Source organism: Mycetomoellerius zeteki, unplaced genomic scaffold, assembly GCF_001594055.1.
Source record: "Mycetomoellerius zeteki isolate Tzet28-1 unplaced genomic scaffold, Tzet1.0 scaffold135, whole genome shotgun sequence".
NCBI lineage: Eukaryota > Metazoa > Arthropoda > Insecta > Hymenoptera > Formicidae > Mycetomoellerius > Mycetomoellerius zeteki.
In genome coordinates, this window is record NW_017256287.1 from 5000300 (window position 1) to 5018864 (window position 18565).

At 38.2% G+C, this 18565-nt stretch overlaps 1 protein-coding gene across 1 annotated transcript in view; it reads left to right on the forward strand.

Moving 5' to 3' along the window:
- The first annotated feature begins 6259 nt into the window (after positions 1–6259).
- The window catches only part of LOC108731555 (protein Wnt-6), a 37271-nt gene continuing 24965 nt past the window's right edge, over positions 6260–18565 (forward strand). The window contains exon 1 of the mRNA XM_018461920.1: positions 6260–7910. Within this exon, the coding sequence (XP_018317422.1) occupies positions 7843–7910 (68 nt within the window). The 5' untranslated portion in view covers positions 6260–7842. The remainder of the gene's footprint in view (positions 7911–18565) is intronic.

Below are 18565 nucleotides of genomic sequence, written 5' to 3' on the forward strand. Positions count from 1 at the left end.
TCGCATGATTAGGACCAAGACTGCTTCCAAGATTTCACGGATGATTCTTTGATTGCTCAAAGTTGTGACACGCGAAATTAATATAAAAGATCTATGATCCCTGTGATCATAGAATATATATTTCAGAAGTTTTTTGATACGGAAAGAAGAAAGTAATTTACATATACCTTAGGTATGATGAAGAGTAATTACATATAATCATTTCCTCAGACAAAATACCTAAATCGTTTTTAATACTATTAATACATTTTTTATATTTCAAAAAGTTTCTAAACTTTTGTTGTATTTTTATCACGTATTAAGGCTTATATTTAGATATCTAAAGCCATATGTTTCAACAATCTGTTTCTTATTATTATTACATTTGTTACATGCTGATGTATCTTCTTTTTATTATTGTCACCTAATTTTCATCATTTTCACTTATAATCACAATTTGATTTTGAAATTAAAAGTGCAAGGAAAATATTAATCTTTTAGAGGACCTTTTTAAGGGTTTATTTCTAAAATACTTACAGCTTTTCCTTAAGTGAGATTTGTTATAATTGATTATTTCATTATATTCTTTGTCTCAAAATATGACACTGTTTCAGTGCCACTATAGTGGCTTTTCTATCTTTGTGACGGTTAAAATTCTAATTAATTAAACCATTATAAACTTAGTCCAATAATATAGAAATTATCGGAATCGACACCAGCAAATGTAGTATTTTCTTTTAAGAATTTAAGATCAGGTCGTTGCCACGAAATCCATTCCGCAGTCATTAGTAGCCAGGCGAAAACTCTTGCCATTCTCGCGCAGTCAATTAGCCGAATTGATTACCAGACACCCGTGACTTCGATCGTTATAATGATCCGTTCCTATTACTTGCCGCGAATGCCAGGAGTGCCATCGGTCGAATGGCATGCAGAACAGCGAGGATACCGAGAGCTAAGGCTGAAAAAAATCATGCCGTGGAACATTCTGCAGCTTTGTCGAGGCACGCTCATCGCGCGTGTACATTAGTGTGTCTCATCCTTTTTTCCATGTCTCTTTCTCTCTTTCTCTCTTCTTTCCTCTATACTCTCGTCATAATAAAAGAATCTGTTCCTCTCTCTATAACGCTGCTCCGCCTCTACCGTTTCGGCAAGCAACGGCAGCATGTTCGAGCAGGTTCTTAGGAATTCACGACTCATGCGACGACCGGGTGTCCGGGTGAAACGGATAATGGCATTTAACGAGAGAAGGAATCGTTGCACCGGGTGCACCGAGTGCGGCTCAAATTGCCGGACCGGGCTAATATACAAATAATGCCTAATGACAATCGTAGGTATTGTTCTGACACCTTTCTCTGCGTGCGATTCCCGTGAGAACGAGAATCGTGATCGTCCTTCTTCCATTATTCTAGTTAGATCTGAGTTCCTAATTTCGTGGACCGTTTCTATTTCTATCGCTTTAATATTTTATCTTTCGATAAATAAAATTACTCTTGTGTCAGTGATTATTAAACTTAAATTGATTAACTCAATTTTATTATAATCATTAAAGTAGAATATTATAGTATTTTGAAATTCCTCCCAAGATTGATATTTCTATTAGATTAATTAATAGATGTTTATAGTTTCATGAGTATAACACACACGCACGCACGCAAACATTATATTTTTTTCTACGTATAGAAATATGTGGAAACATCAGATTATTTCGTAGAATCGATAGATATAATTAGCACGCATGGACTAATCGGAAACCGCGGAATTAATATGCAAGTTCAAGCGTATAAACGCTCGCAGAGGGAGTACAAGAGGTCCGGCGGGCAAGGGGAACGAATTTGGATGATAGAGAAAGAGGATGAAAAAGGTGGTGGGATAAGAGAGGTGGCTCTCCTCGTCTCTGAAAACTGGTCTGGTGCAGTTGCGGTCTTAGGAACAGAGGAGAGTCGAAGGAGCTGCATTCCCCGGTAATTAGTCTCACCCATAAATTACTGGCTATTTCGCGTCTGTGTTGGTCACGAGTCGGTAACACCCGTTTCACCCTCCCGCCCCGGTATACGTTCCAACTTCCCTTTCTTTTCTTCCTACGCTTCTTCGTAGCGGTTGGTCACTCAAAATTTCTCCTTCGTGTAAATGACAGATGTAAGGTGCGAAAACGCGAGACTTTAGGATCCGCGAATAAGAACTGATTGTTATGTTCCGTCAATATTTATATGCATACTTTTTGTTATTTATTTTTTTATATTGACTCCTCTTTTTAGTATATCTTACAATTAGCTAAATATGAGTGGTTTTTCGGGAAATGAATTTACTTAGGCAGAATTACGGGTATCTTGATGAGTATAGATATTGTATCCTGTATATGATATCGTGTCCGAATGAAGTATCTAAATATGAAGAGATGTGCTACTTAGCGGCAGAAGGTTATAAGTGCCAGGAGGTCCGATTCTATGGGAACGAAACGGGCTCATCTTTGCCGTAGGTCCATGGACCTGTTCTGGACCGAGTGGATCTCTCAGGGCGCCGAAGAAAGGGGCACAGGACCCCGCTGCTAAATGAGCTGTAATACGGACCCCCGCTGAACTTCTCCTCTCCTCGTCTTGCCCTTCTTGAACCATACTCCGAGATATTCCCCCTCTCTTTCATCGCTGCTTAAAACCACTCACACTGCTTGGCCCGCAGGTTATGATATGACCACACGAGACGACTTCTTCTGCTGTCGACTCTTCCTGCAATATTTTTGCTTCTTGGCCGTCCTTTATTTTTTCCCCTCTTTCATCGCCGCTATTATCGCCTTCGTCTCTATCACTGAGATCCCATCAATGACTGCCTCATTCCTGGAGATTGTGTGCGCTCAGAAAAAGAAATCCTTACAGAGATAATAGGCAAAGAAAAGAATTACGGCGATATAACAACATTAATTTTCTTCAAGAAATTTATTTGCTGTGTGTGAATAAAGATTTTTCTGATAGATAATTATTCATCGACACTAATGATATTTATAAAGGCTAGAAAGATAATTTATTATATGCAAAGTTGTTTTATGAGTATGCAAAGTATGATTTATTTGAGTAATATTCGTTGTTCCTGTGTATATATTATGTATGTGTATTATACATACTAATATTACGTTTAAAATACAAATGCTATGTCGTTATATTATTAATAATATAGTTGTATTTTTAATGTAATAAAATCTATTTTAATTCTCATTATCAGCGATTTCAATACAATTTTCTTCTGCGAAGACACTGTTATGGTCTGTTTGAGCGAACTAATTTGCGGTTTGTTGTTCCAACTATTATTCTGAGAAATAACGGGAAATGGTCGTGACATCGAGAACTGTTGCTCGTAAAACTATTCGGTCAACGAAGTAATTGACCCGCGGACTTCATGAGCAAACTCCATTGAGCGGCCGATCCAACAATTAGGCTAATCGTTTCGATCAATGCTATAACCTGTATGGTCGATGGCACGGAAACGATTAATTAAGAACTCTTAATTATAATTAAGCTTTTCTTAATTTTATTAGGCGCACAAGTTTCTCAAGGTCGATTATTATTTATTTTTTAAGGATCACATATTTTGATTATAAATGAGATTCCGAGGGATTTAAATCAGCGAATTCTCCAATTTGACTTACTCATTAGCAAAATGTGACTATTATTGCGCGGACGCGAGACTAGTTGCATAGATTGTAAAATATCGTCATACATAGCGTGGTTGTAAACATATTTCTAAGGGCTATAATTACTGTACGTTCCGTTTAATGACGACTGTTAAAAGGCTGAACGCTGCTACCGAAATAGAACGCTGTTAGCAGCAGAAGCTGCATCTATTACTAGACCGTCTCTGGTGTAATAGAATTCGAAGCACTCCGATACATATTCTCTGAAACGACGAAGTGCTCGGGAACCGGTAAAGGCTGCGGCCGCGAGCGCTCGCGGCTTTGTCGTGGCGGCGGAGATGAAAAGGATGTAGCGAGCCACACGCCGACAGCTTAAGCCCTCAATAGCCCTCTACGATGGTGCCCACAGCGTGTACCGAAGCCATGATATGGTGGGAGGAGGCGAGGTAGGAGCAGGTCGCTGGTCGAAAGGAGGAAGAAGTGAGGGAGAGACGCGAAAGGACCAGTCGTGACGAGGTGGCGGGACGAAGGGAGACGAGGCATGAGACGGCTACCGAGCGGAGAGCTCGCCTTCACAAAGCATCAGAATGGGACTTACTGGGGCCCCGTTATTAGTCCTTACTTGCTTCGTATTGGTAGGGCCACGAGGGGAGATCGGATCTCTCGCGTCGAGTCGCACACACGAGCCGCTCCCGTGTATCTCGTGAAGGTGAACGGCGACACGGAAAATGTCAGGATCATCACCGATACCTGCTTTTCTTGTGGCGCTTCTCAACCTGAAAATTCATCATCCGGTAAAAGAGTTTTCTTTGTTGCGCTACTATTGGCGAAGAGCGATGAAAAGGAGATGGGATAGTGACACGTCGGGTGAAATTCACTTGACAGAGCGCAACAAACTTCTTATTACGGAAATGAGAAGATAGGGTAATGGAGGGATACGAAATATATTTGGGCATTAAATCGTGATCTCCGGATAATCTTTCAATGAAGTCCTTTATTTTCGAGGCAGTAAAATCAGTAGCAATTTCTCGCTTGAATTTTGTTATGCTATAAAATGATTAGCCTAGGAAAATATGATAAAATTCCATATTTTTTAGTTTATTATATAGTGCAATTTTAATATAAAATAAAGTTTTTTTATGCAAAATATTCCTATGCAATACACATTTCTAAGGGATATCCCTACAGACATTCAAAGGACATCTAACGTTCTAAGGATGTTTCCCTTGAATGAAGCACGTAGGTTACTATAGACATTTCTAAAAATGTGATTGTTAACATTTAAGCTATTATATATCAATGGCTGAGATATTTTAATAAGAAGGAATAAGGACTCTTAACAGTTAAAATAGCTAATAGAAAAAGACAAAATGAGTCGAGCATGGAAACTGATATGTAAGGCCCTGCGCATAATAGAAGGAATAAGGAATTAAGAATAAAGAATAAACGATTTTAACCTATCAGAAATCGGATACATCGGAATACACGGTTTCTGATAGGTTGAAATCGTTTATTCTTTATTCCTAATTCCTTATTCCTTCTATTGTGCGCAGGGCCTAATATCTATTTTACAATTGCGTAAGCGTAGTTGTACGTGGTTATAGTTGTAAAACTTGATGAATCACAGTCGAATATTCTTCTCAAATTCGATCGTGATTGATCAATTCTTATAACATGCTTATGTAATTATAGAATTGGTTTAGATTAATATATTAAGGGGATCCTAAAGCCGTTTGCATTATCGGCTAAATATATATCATAATTTTTGTATAACAATTACTTTTTTCCTGTTTCACAGATTCGAAAATCCTTTTCCAAGATTAAAGCATACGCATTAATACGTGTTTGTGAAGTGGAGTTTATGCCGACATAGAACGACTAAAAATTTCGAAATTGATATATTTTTTACTATTTCTTAGTGTAACATGGCGTCTCAAGCTGTCAAGTCGTGACAACATTTGTTTGATACGAAAGTTTTGCAACCTTATGAAATAATGATCCACAAACACGTAGTTTGCACAAACAAATAATGTCGAGTTCTTAGAATTAGTCTTAGACTCTTTATCGCGATGAATTTGTTATACAAAAATTGACACGAATATGCGACTGAATGTATCATAAGTTGCGTGAGATATCAGTGTGGTAGTATATAAAGACATGTCAGTGCGCTGAAAAAACAGCGGCATCTAGTAATTTTGTCGAAGTTCGAGCTTCGCTTTAGGATCCCCTTAAAAACAAAATTACAAAAATAATATACGAAAAAATTACATTACACGTTTCGGTTCATTGTTGAATCGTCCTCAGATCGAGGTGTTTTAGTATATTTGAATATAATTTTAGGATTATGGTTCCAATTCATATTTCACTTCACTAAAATTCATAATATAAAGCGCTTTTTCTAGAAGTTTGAATCTTTAAATTCGATACATGTTAAAAATTTGTTATACGCGCAGTATACACTGCATCATTTTTTAAAGTCCTAAAGGCCATGCCGATCTCATTGCGACCTGTTAATGATTTCTGACCGCTATTATTCATCGCGCAGCATCGCGTCTATCACCTTGACATCGCGCGTTCGAGTCCGAGACGTGGTCGCGCCTCCCTCCGTGGGATCCTAGGCAGCGCGGCGCGAGCAGAGAGGATCCGACGACCGGGCCTCCTCGTGTCGACGGGTTCCGTAGGCGAGTTAAAAGAGGAAAAGAGGGGCTCGGTTGCGTTTCGTTGCCGCCGAGCGGCGCTCACCTGCCTAGTCCGCAACAGTCTCGTACGGTTCGCTCCGGCCAGGAGCCTCGCCAGCGATCGCAGACGGCTGAACCTCGCTGTCTCCCCTACCATCTGGAGATTTTTCCACTTACGCCAGACTTTCTCACAGGTTTTCCACCCTCTTTCCCCCTCTTATCTCCGTTATTTCTGTCCTGTTGGTTCCCACTCGTTCTCGTTCTCGCTTATAATTTTGCACGTGTTACACGAAATTCTTGAATCTATTTTTTCTGCTTGATCCATCAATCTGGTTGAAGAATCTTCGATATCTTCGTGGGGGATGGTCCCCTTCACGAAGTTCACGTTTTTCGCGACGGCGAAATTGAAGATGCACCCGTCGCGGGCGTCGGTGGCGATGGTCTCGCGACGACGGCGATGGTGATGGTTGTTGTGGTGGTGGTGCTGGTGCTGGTGAAGAAGAGGAAGAAGAAGAAGAAGAAGAAGAAAACGGAATATATTGGTGGGGGCAGCTCTTCTCTACTCCCCAGAACTCTATTGGTGGGGATAAGGCAACACTCAAAGATTGTGGTGACGTAGTTCTGGCAGGAACGCGACGCGTTTTTGCCCACGTATCAAGAAAAGAGAACTTTACTACGCTTCATCTGTGTCGTACATAGTTGACACTTTTTGGAAAGAGGAAGAAAAAGAACAGACGGAAGTAAAGAAAGAGAGGAGAAAGAAGAGAAACATCAGGTACTTTGACAGACAAAGAGGAGAAGGAAGAGGGAGCCAGCAGGTGCACGAGAAGGACAGAGGGTGATTGGAGAGGGGGAAAAAGAGGGGAGTAAGTGGTCCAAGGAACCGGAAGTCAGTGCTCCTCTTCCGGGTCTTTCTTGAATCGCGAACTCCTTTTTCGCGGTCTGAAAGACATGTTTCTTCCAACGAAGGGTATCTCCGATCGCCCTCAAGCATTTTCAGTACGATCATGAAGATCAAGTGTTCACCGCGATCGTCGTGGCTGCGTAATCTCGGCATCTTCGCTTTGCAAAACGTGTCGAGAAACGCAACATCAAGAATAATTCTTCGATGAACGATTAAGGACAAACAATTTTGCAAGTAAATCCGCCAGCAATGATCATCGTTCTTCAACGCTTCTGTATCGATCCTGAAGAAATATGTTCCATCAGAAATGATCTGAATCAATGAGGGTTTCAAAAAGAATCAGCGGTATTTTGTGTGCGATGATCTATGTTGCAATGTCGAGTTTTGCTGGACCACACGATAAGGGAGTTGCGCGGTAGAGGGGACAGTGCGTACAGTTTGCGTGCCAATCTTTGGCCACGAGGTGCATTCGGAACTGAAGAATACGTACTGGTGAACTCTCGCGGTGGTTCGCGGTCGACTTGTCTTTGCAGCCGGACACCGGTGCGCTCACGAACATCACCGTCGCAACCGACTATTTCATCGATCGTCAGTGCGCAGAGCGGACAAAGGAAACGTAATCGGTGATCGATTCGAGGGTGTTATCAGGTGCGGAGGGGATGGAGATGCGCCCCGTTCTCGTGGCGATCTGCCTCCTCCTCGTCACCCCCATCACCGGCTCTTTCTGGTGAGTGACAATTTCCCTGTGTGGTATGATTTTTCCTTGTTTTGCTATGAAAACGCATTGCTAAATTTTAACAAAATTGTTCACATTAGGTTTATATGAAGTTAATAGCGAAATCTAGATAGAATTAAGACTGTGGCACAAAAAAAAACGTGAGGCAGTAAGTGAATAAGCCAATCATAATAGAGACGTAAGGCATTAATGTAAGCTGTAGCAAACCAAAATGTTGATTTAAGTTATTTTCTTCGCCATAGCCTTTAGTTCAAAGTTTTTATCTCCTCACTGCCTTTTTAATTACTCTTTTGCTTAAAAAAATAATTATTGTCGTAATAGTAAATAAATAAATAAATAAATATACATATATAAGTTGCATTTTTATATGTGCATTTAGAGAGAGAGAGAGAGAGAGAGAGAGAGAGAGTGTGTTTTCTACTTGTTTAATTAAAGGTATACATTATAAGTAATATATTATAAGTAATATCTCGATTAGTGTGAGAAATCATATTTAAATACAAGTAACGTGTGACACACAGACACGCAATAAAACACACACACACACGAATAAGAAAAGATGTGAGAAAATATTCACCGTATCTGATCTATAGACTTTTGTGAAATCCTCTAGGACTTACGAATTCGAAACATTTCTCACTCTAGTATTTTTAATGTAATTATCTTAATGATTATCTTAACCAGCAGTGTGACGGTTGTCTTCGCGAAGTTCTAGGAATAACAAACGCGTTTTCGCTTCCCTCGTCGAAGTTTCCCAAAAATGAAATAAAGAGAGAATAGCTTGTCATATCCTTGGCGCTGTTACACGTGATGGCCATAAAAACGAGGGTTAAAAAGACATAAGTCATATGTACAACATAGTAGTCTTCCCCATGTTTAGATAAGAAAATGGGAATATAGAACAAATATTTCTTGCATAATTTGAATCTTTTTTACTTATTTTTCAACGAGCACACACAATCGCGAGCTTTTTTTGCGATTTTATTAGTATCACAGATTTATTTGTCACAATTTTCTCTTCTTTGCGCAACTAAGCTTCTGTATTCTGATGACTCTTCTTGACAAATTATCGTTCTTGTATTTGTACTTGTATCTAATATTGATTGCTGTTCTCGATCGCATACTTGTATCTAATCATGGCACAAGCACTGCTATATGATATTACACTTACATGGGTACGAGTTTGTTGCTTTGGTTGCATTTTAACGCTAATACTTAGTGAACGTGAAGAACTAACGAGTGCTCCAGTTTCGAGGTGCGTCATCTGGGTTATCAATTACGTCGCACGTTATACGCACGTAAGATGAGTAATGGCGCTATAAATCCTCCTTTGGTAGTTATCCGTGCTCTTATAAGCAAGCTCCGTCTTGAGATTTATGACTTCATTTTGTGCTACGTAAATCGCTCATTATTGACGACGCAAAACGCTTCTTTAAATATATCTTTATTTCTGATTTCATATTAAGAAAAATTTCTGGAAAATGAACGGACCAGTAGATTCTGATTATATCAATTAGAATTCCGGTTATACATCATAATTGAACATCTGGTTATCTCTATGACTAGAAATTTTGATTGATATGACAATCGCTGTCCATTTTCAATCAGAAATTTTCCTCATTGCAAGAAAACTTATTTTCGCCACTTACTAAGCTATATTCTATTTTAATTTATTTCTGAACTGCGCTGATAACGTCGATTGATAGAAGAAATACAAAAGAGAGGAATACTAAATAGAGGAAATACTAAAATATCGAACGTAATAATTATTGTAATACGAAATCACGTGACACATTCAGTAGCTACGGTTGAATCCTAATTATCTCGACGAGTAATAATAAATTACTCGGTAGCATGACATTTTGCTGTGTACTTCACTTTGTTATGTAAATGTTTGCATGATGATAGAACGTTATCGCGCCCGTGTCACTCGGGATTACAGCATCCGGAGACGGACTATATCGTATCTATCTAGCGTAGTGTGAACTTTATGCATATATCAACAAGATGAAATTAACTCAATTATATACTGAAACCCATTATAAAATTAATTACTACATAATTAACTTCGGTATTAATGTAATATATCCGAGGTTTCTTTTATTTTGTTACGCTGTAACCTGTTTATTAATGAAGATACATGCAGTTACTTGTTACCGTTATATTCCTTGATATCTGGTGTTTTGATTGAAAAAAATTTATTATAATACATTCATTTTTTTCGATATTTTTCACAATACTCAGTCTGGTAGATACGTGAGAAAACGAGAGTGATACCGAAGGATTAAGAACAATTATGGAATTAATCATATTATATATATATATGTGTGTGTGTGTATATTCTGATTAGATAAATTTTTTTATAATTAAAAATGAAATATTTTGTGAGTATATATTTATAACAGGACGAAGGAAGCTTTTTCGCAGGAATGAGGATAAAGTCCCTCTTGAGAGTGGTTAAATATTTGTTTCCGATTTAAGACGGATTTCTGTATCCTGACGATACTGTGAGTCCGCACCTTGTTGCTTTCTGGCTCGCTTACCTGTCGCAGCCGTCGTTCACGGCGTGTTTGATAAATATATTAGGAGGATGACGGTTTGTGTTTCGATAACAGGTACTTAACGGTCAGACTGGAAACTCTTCGCTCTTTCTTTCTGCGTGCTTCGTTCATCATCTGCGAGTTAATCTACGGCTACTATCGCGCATGAAGACACGTGTCGCACCGTTTTATCCACTTCAGTAGTTATCGCGGCGCATACCACCGCCACAAAATTCAATCTACAAATCTTATAAATCTATTAGAGCAATATTACCCACTGGTTTGCAAGATGATATCTACTTACAAGTTGGAAGGTTTTATTTCTTTGTCATGATATTTCGACATTATTAAAGTTAACATACTTATTGTATATTATATGCTTATTATGATAGTAAGTACTGCGAGTGTGTAATATATAAAAATTCCCTATCATTTCAGAGTATTCATCAATGAATACGCATTGCTTTGATATGAATTTATTGGCGTATTAAGCACATTGACTTAAATTCTTTAAATTAAATGACGAAATCTATAAATATTTCTACAGAACCGACGAAATGTCATTTCTGCGATCCTTATTCCTACGGAATGTTACCCCTGCTCCAAAAATATTGCGGGTATCATAAATCAGTCGCTCGTACGACCGTTCGTCATCGAGTCGCGCATTACGTCCTTCTCGCGAATCCTCCTAGGGCCCGCGAGGACCCGGAGCTCCGATTATCCGATTGGAACCGGATTCCCTTTCGTCGATCGGCATTCATCGTTCCCTTTTACTCGCGCGCTACCGTCCTTTCGTCCTTCTCATGCGGTCCTCTGGGAACGAAGGGACTTGCGGAGGAACCGAAAGAGGATGGGCGATTCACGAAGGGACAAAGACGACCAAGTGGAGGAGTAAAGAGGTAAAGAAGTGAGCGAGGATGGACAATGGTCTCGCTCAAAGCGTCACCCGTAAATCTCGTTGAGAGCGTATAATTTGTAAGTCGGCAGGAGCCCCTTCGTCCTCTTCGTCTTCCGTCGCCCTCGTCGTCCTCCGGCAACCGTTGCCTGCGTTTCTTCCCTCTCAGGATATATACGGAGTTGGTTCCACGTTCCTACACAGCAATCGTATGTCCCTGGACGACTCGTGCACTTCTTCGAAGTGCTGAACGCGATATACTGCCGATTTTCGTATCAGTGCAATGTGGAAGAATCAGGGTTGGCAGGAAAAGTTCAGTAGATGGAAAAAACCACGGTAAATTCCGGATTTTCGGTCCGGAATTTATCCATCGGAATAAACTGATGGCAAAACTATAAAACTGCACTGTTAAATCTATAATGTCAAATTAATAAAACGATATACCTAATTAAAATAACGGTATATGTAGTGAGTAGGAACAGTGGCGACTTAAATTAAGTTAAATTTGACACTATAGATTTAACAGTATAACTGATATATGATACTATAACATATTTAGATACTTTATATACATTTAATATCATAATTGTACTTATAATATTTTATTTTTGTTTTACGTATGTGGGCATTTTTAGAAATAATTGCATAACATCCACAAGTAGATATAATCAGATCCAGACGCAAAAATGAACGCAAACAAACACGAACGTCTGCGCCCTACTGATTACTTCGTAAAAAAATAATAAACGTATAATAACTACTTGAGCTTTTTATTTATTCTTTTACGCGTAGATTCTTGCGCACAGAATCATAAACTAGGACTATAAGGCGCTTTAGGCTGCCTGTAAATTAAAATATCGATAATTCTATTTATTAAAATTTTGCCAACCCTGGGAAGAATAATACGGTGGATCATGAAATTATCAGATAGTACTCTTCAGCTTCTGTGATACCACTTAAGATGAAATTTATTGTAAATTACGATAAGGCTTTCGTTCAACTGTCAAGAGTAAATACTGAAAGATGCGTGCCCTTTAACTAATTGTGCACACACATATGCCGTTTTATTCTGAAAAGGGGAAAAGTGCGGGTTCTGGGCCAATGCGTAATAATTATTTTGTAAATATTAAAACTGTGTAGATGAGATCTATAAGATTAGTATAGTTTTATTTATTTCAAGATATATTAGTCGATTGATCTTTTGTAACATATTTACAAAGAAAAAACTAGCGTTTGGTATGAAAAGGTTAATTGTTACACCAATTGAGCGCAACGAAGCATAATTTTTTTATAGAAAATCTTTGCCTACGGCTGTTTTATTTAACTCTATATTTTCAGATTAATAGTATTTCAGATACATCGCTTATCTAGCCGATGATTGCGCAGTTTATCACTATAGTTTCACGATTTTTCCTCGCCGTTAATCTACGATCTCTGCACGAGTTTCGTTAAATTTTTACGAACTTTCCATGAAATTACCTTAGTGGATTACCATAATTACCAATTACACCACGGACCATTTCGATTTTCATACGAGGTGGGCGTCACGCGTTTCGCATTAATAAGCACCCGCTCGGCTGCACGCGCGCCTTCACGCGTTGCTTCGTCTCCGCGAGCGACGCGATCGAGCGGCGGATAGTCGCGCGCGATCGATCGCAGGTGCGTGGCACGCAGACAGGTTCGAGAACGCGCGCGATAGATCGGGTCGGCCGCCGATGTATCGTAACGGCAAGTCTCGGCGATAATACGATAGCGGGCTCGCGAACCCGGCCAATGGGCCGAGGTGGGCAGTCCGCGGCTACCATCCCGCTGGTTGGACAACTCGATCCGCTCCCCCACGCTCCCACCTGGACCATTCTCTCTCGTTCTCTCTCACCTGTTGTATATTCATAATCATAAGACCGCGCTCACCGCGTGCGTGAGCACGAGCACGCATGCGCTTAGATCGTGTATGCATCGGCGATCGGCAAACTTACGAGCTGTAGATTGCAAACGGCAGGTGGATTTATTTATTAAAAAAAATCCAGCTTGTATGCAATTAGGTAAGCTTGTATATCGACGATGACTAGCAGCAAGAAGTGACTAGCATTAGCTAAAGTAACTGGTATATGTTCTTTAAATTACTGATATTTAAACTTCGGTTAAACTTTTAGAGCTTCATCTTTCAGCTTTTTAAAGTTTAAATACGAAATAGATTGATTTTTATGTATTTAACATTATAGTTAATATATAGTTTCTAATAAATTGTATTTGATATAAAAAGTTCGAGAAGGCAGTGTTGTACATTTAAAAATATTTTATTAATATAAATGTATTTATATATAATTTATGTATATATACACACGCACGCACACACATGTGTGTGTATGTATGTATAAATATGTGAAGAATGCAAAATCATTTCTTAACATACTGATAATAGTTCGGTAGCTCGCAACTAGTGATTTATCATTTGCCAATGTAGCTTCACGAACGTAGATGGAAATTAATAGTATTAGAACTGTTAAATTAGATTAAATTAAAACAAATTTAATTACATATTCTTATATACTGTCTATAATAATTTACGGCGCATCTTGCGCGAAAAGGCATACTTTACGACATGCTTCTAATATGAGTATTATTAGTCCGAATAGCGCGTAATAATTCTTGATTACTATAATTACACGATGTATGTGGCTGATCGTGTCGATACGCGAGCAGTGACGCTGGTGCTAAAGCAGTCTTAATCATAGGTATGAGTTTTATTCTCAGAATCCTGCCAAGCAGGATCTAAAATATCATAAACTGACGATATTTTTCATTTAATGTATTCGTAACTATTCAATTAAATATACAACTCCCCCCCTCCCAGATTAGCAACTCACATATGATATTTACATATTTTGTTTGTAATAAATAAAAAATTTATAGAGCGCGAAGATATTTTGGACATTTATAGATATACGATTGTGATTAATTAATGAATATCGTAGATATTTTTGCCACGAAATATTTCCTGTATGGATGATGAAATTCTCAATGTTCATATTCGAAGAGGTTCGTTGCGGTCATACGGTGTCAACATAAACAGTAAACACGCATAATTCATCCCCTTTTTATCTCTTTATTTCTCATATGCTTGATATGCGTTCGTCGCTGCAGCTATGAGATCTCTGAATTACTTAGATATAATGCCTCGAACTTTTTCCAGTCACGAATACGCTCGATCATTCGCGACCGAGGCGGTTGTGTTCCGGTACTTGCGAGATGGAAATACGATAGGTGCATAACGCACGTATTTATGTGCGCTATGCATGCCAAATTAATACATGCGTACATGTAGAATGACATTTCAACGAGAATTGCATTTTAACAATGTTATTTATTAATACATTAGATATAATATTGTTTATTTAATATAAACAATTGATCTTTACTAATTGTTTTATTTATTGATAGTTAATATGTATATTAGTTACTATTAAAAATAAAGAAAACAATGACGAACATGTCTTTGTACAAAGGATTCGCTTCCAGGAGTGCCAAGCGGTCATTTAACGGTGGTTGTAATAAGCAAAACCGCTCGTCGGTTATCCTATAATTACGACTGTTTCCGTCAGTTTATGGTGACACTCACCATAAATTCGTCGCAGTAAGATGAATCGTAAAACGTTCGCGGGTGATAATAGCGAGAATCTGGTACTCTAATTATGGTTCGTCGACGCTTTAATAATACCGCAACCGTTTCCAGTGATTTTAATTGAAACGGATGCAAATTTCTTTCGCAGCGAGAATTAAATTTGTGTCTTTTTCACTCTTGTTTAATCTTATTCTCATTAAGAACTGATAATTACTATCCAGAACTTTGATTTTGACTTAAAATATTAATATAATATAAACTTATGGTATGGAGAATTGTTTAGGACATTTTTAGGCGCTTATTTACTAGGGCTAAGGACGTCCTAAAATTTTCAGTATAATGTCCTAAACATATATCTTTTATATAGAATGTCCCAGGATATTCAGGATATATTCAGGATCATCCTGAGGATGGTAATACCATCGTAACAAATGTATTACAACAACTGTATCAGTTTAATATTAGTACAATTAGTAAAATATTATGGTATACGTTCTTAGCACATATTAAAAAGTTTATAGGAAATAACTGATGCATTGCGATACTAAATATTAAAATATAATCAATATTGCATTGAAAACAAAATTCTATTAAGCCCACTTATTTTAAAACGGTTCACAGTTTGCCTTTCGTAACGTCACAGATTTGATTTTTTTTTTTTGGCAAGCGGCACGCTAAAGAAATGCTCGATTTGTCACGACACGGGGCGTGTCAATCATTGCTGGGTCAAAATACGGTGAGCATAATAACGGCAGTGAGCCGGCAATGACACGGATATCAGAAACGGGGTGGTTAACGACGGGTGTCCGCGGTTAGGAAATGAGGCCCCTCGCCCTCCAGCCTTCGTGCTTGCACACTGGCTCCTCTCTTTGCGCGAAATGCAGCATGGCGTGACGCAACAACACGCACCACGTGCGGGCCACGCACAATGCTCGTAATAATTTCTCTCCTTTCGCTCTATCGCTTTTGTTTATTTCTACCATTTCTTTTTTTCCTTCCTTTTTCTTTCTCTTCCTCTGTCGACGTCCTCTCTCTCTCTCTCTCTCTCTCTCTCTCTCTCTCTCTCTCTCTCTCTCTCTCTCTCTCTTTCTCTCTTTCTCTCTAGCTCTCCTTCTCCCTCTCTCTCGTTGTATTCCTCGCCTTGACCTTCCCGAGCTTCCCTTGGTCCTGCTCTGTTACTGTCGTTCGTATACTACCGTGCCTATAAATGATTTACCGGACGTTCCCCCTATAGAGTACCGAATTGGTCATGGTTTCGCTGCGCCAATAGTACGGTGTTAATGCGACTTTATGTCGGGCGTGAATGAGTACGTGGCTCTTTTTCAATTTTAACCCTCAGTCATTCTTTTCTCATTTATATCATTATTTTCATCCATTTATTTATTGTATTGTCTCCGTAATTCAGATATGTAACTGAATAAAAATCATTATTAACTATTCGAAAATTTTTGCTATACATTTCCATGTTTGTTTAAATTATGTATATTATTTAGAGTATATTTGATCAAATAAACAATTTTTTAAAGAATCTCATTAATTCCACGAAAGGTAGATTTTATTCAATTATTGATACGTTATATTTTCTCAATGTTGTATTTATTATTAGTATTCGATCAATTTAAATGATGCAATTAATATTTTTGGAACGTAATCCGTTGGACGTATCGCATTTTTGTCATAATGTCATAGGCCACGACTAATTTTGATGGAATGTTAGAGAGAGAGAGAGAGAGAGAGAGAGAGAGAGAGAGAGAGAGTATCTCTGAATGCTTTGGCATGCCAGAAGAAGAATTTGAAATTGTTTTAGTGGCGCGTGCAGGGCGCATCTGCTATGTACGGAATTTTAAGACCCCGTCACTATCACAGATTGCTTGAACTTTATCGGTCAAATCCCAATATCAGTTTTATTAAGGCAAATGCATACCACGCATAATTCATTACGGTAGGCGCAAGCTCGCGTATGAATTCCGAGTCCTCGAGTCTGAAGAAGCTGATTAAAAATTCGCACAATGTAGTGGCGAGACCGCGTGTCTTTTTTCTCTTCTCTGGACGCTCGATCCAGCATCCAGGCTTAAACGGAGCACGAATTCTTTGAGGTTCACCAAAAAAACTATCAAAAATGTAACCTGGTCTCGATGACCCTTGCCATCAATTTGTTCGGGACATTCTCAGGCGGAATCAACTTGCTCCTTTTTCCATCCGTGAATCCTCGTTGGATTCACGATTCCATACTACCATATGGTTCTCTCTCTCTCTCTCTCTCTCTCTCTCTAGCTCCACTTCTTTGGTTCGTCTACAACTATTGTAAACTAATCATGCTATGTCGTATATTACTGTAATAAAATAATACTCCTAGGATCTAATTGATATAATTTAATTATGAGGAAGATTATTTTAGCGAAAAAAGTGGTATATTACGTTGTTTGTATCAGATAAGGAAAATTGAGACAAAACATGCTAACTTGCATAAACAAAATAAGAAATAATTTTATCTTGCAAGATTTATAGTCTTTTTGACAGACTGCATAATTTGTAACATGGTTTAAGGGAAATATATGATGCTAGATAAATGGATAGATTTAATGAATTCTTTTAGAAAAGTGAAAAATAAACTTATCCTTATACAACATCATAAGCTTATAAGAGGCTTAAAAATTATACAATGTATGTATTAACTTTTTATAAATATATTTGCTAACTTAATTTAAATTGATTTTTTTTCAAAACATTTGAAGAATATCATAACTTTATTTTTGGAGAAAGTTTCAGCTTAAAAATATATTTGTCGCTAAGTTCAATTTTTTAGCGGTCATTTTTTTGATCGACAAGGTGACGATCGCGATAAAAGTGAGTTAAAGTCGAGAGAACGGAATGAAACGAGCATGTAAAATGAGCACGCGCCAGGAACCACTTTGGCATATATAAGTTCAGTGATAGAGTGGCTTCGTTCCGTCGTAGTCCTTTTCGTCATCTGCACGCCGCTGTCTGCTTCACGTCGTCGAGCAACAAGACAATGATTTAGATTGAATACGCATATTTAGCAGCCACAAGTTGTTGTGACTATCTACTTCCGCTCGCTATTAATTCTTTCATAAATTGTTGTCCCTCTCCCAGCTTCTGCATCACGTTTCAGATTTTTTTAATATACTTATCGAAGAGCTTGCGATAGAATTTACTCCATTTTTTTGCGTGGAGAAAAGAATTTTTATCTGTAATCGTATTTAAATGATTTTAAGTAGAAATTCTTTCTTCAAATATACTGATTTATATTATATGAGTAATATCCCTCGTGATTGAGTGAAGAAGGTCGCAATAGAGATTTCGTTTCTTCTCCTATCTCAAATACTGCATAAGGCTGTAATAATGTTCTTGGTCGCGAGATTTCCTATTTTCTTTATAGTATCTTCCTATTTCATATACTTTCATTTGAACCGTGCAAAGTATTCGAGGAATCTGCCAGTGGGCCTATCAACTCGTTTTCTCCTTCTTTCCTCTTCTCTTGCTTCTTTACGCGGACTTTCTCGTTGAAGCGATCTCTTTTCTTCTTCTTGCCTGTTCTCTATAAGATGTTTCTCTCTTTCTCTCGCGA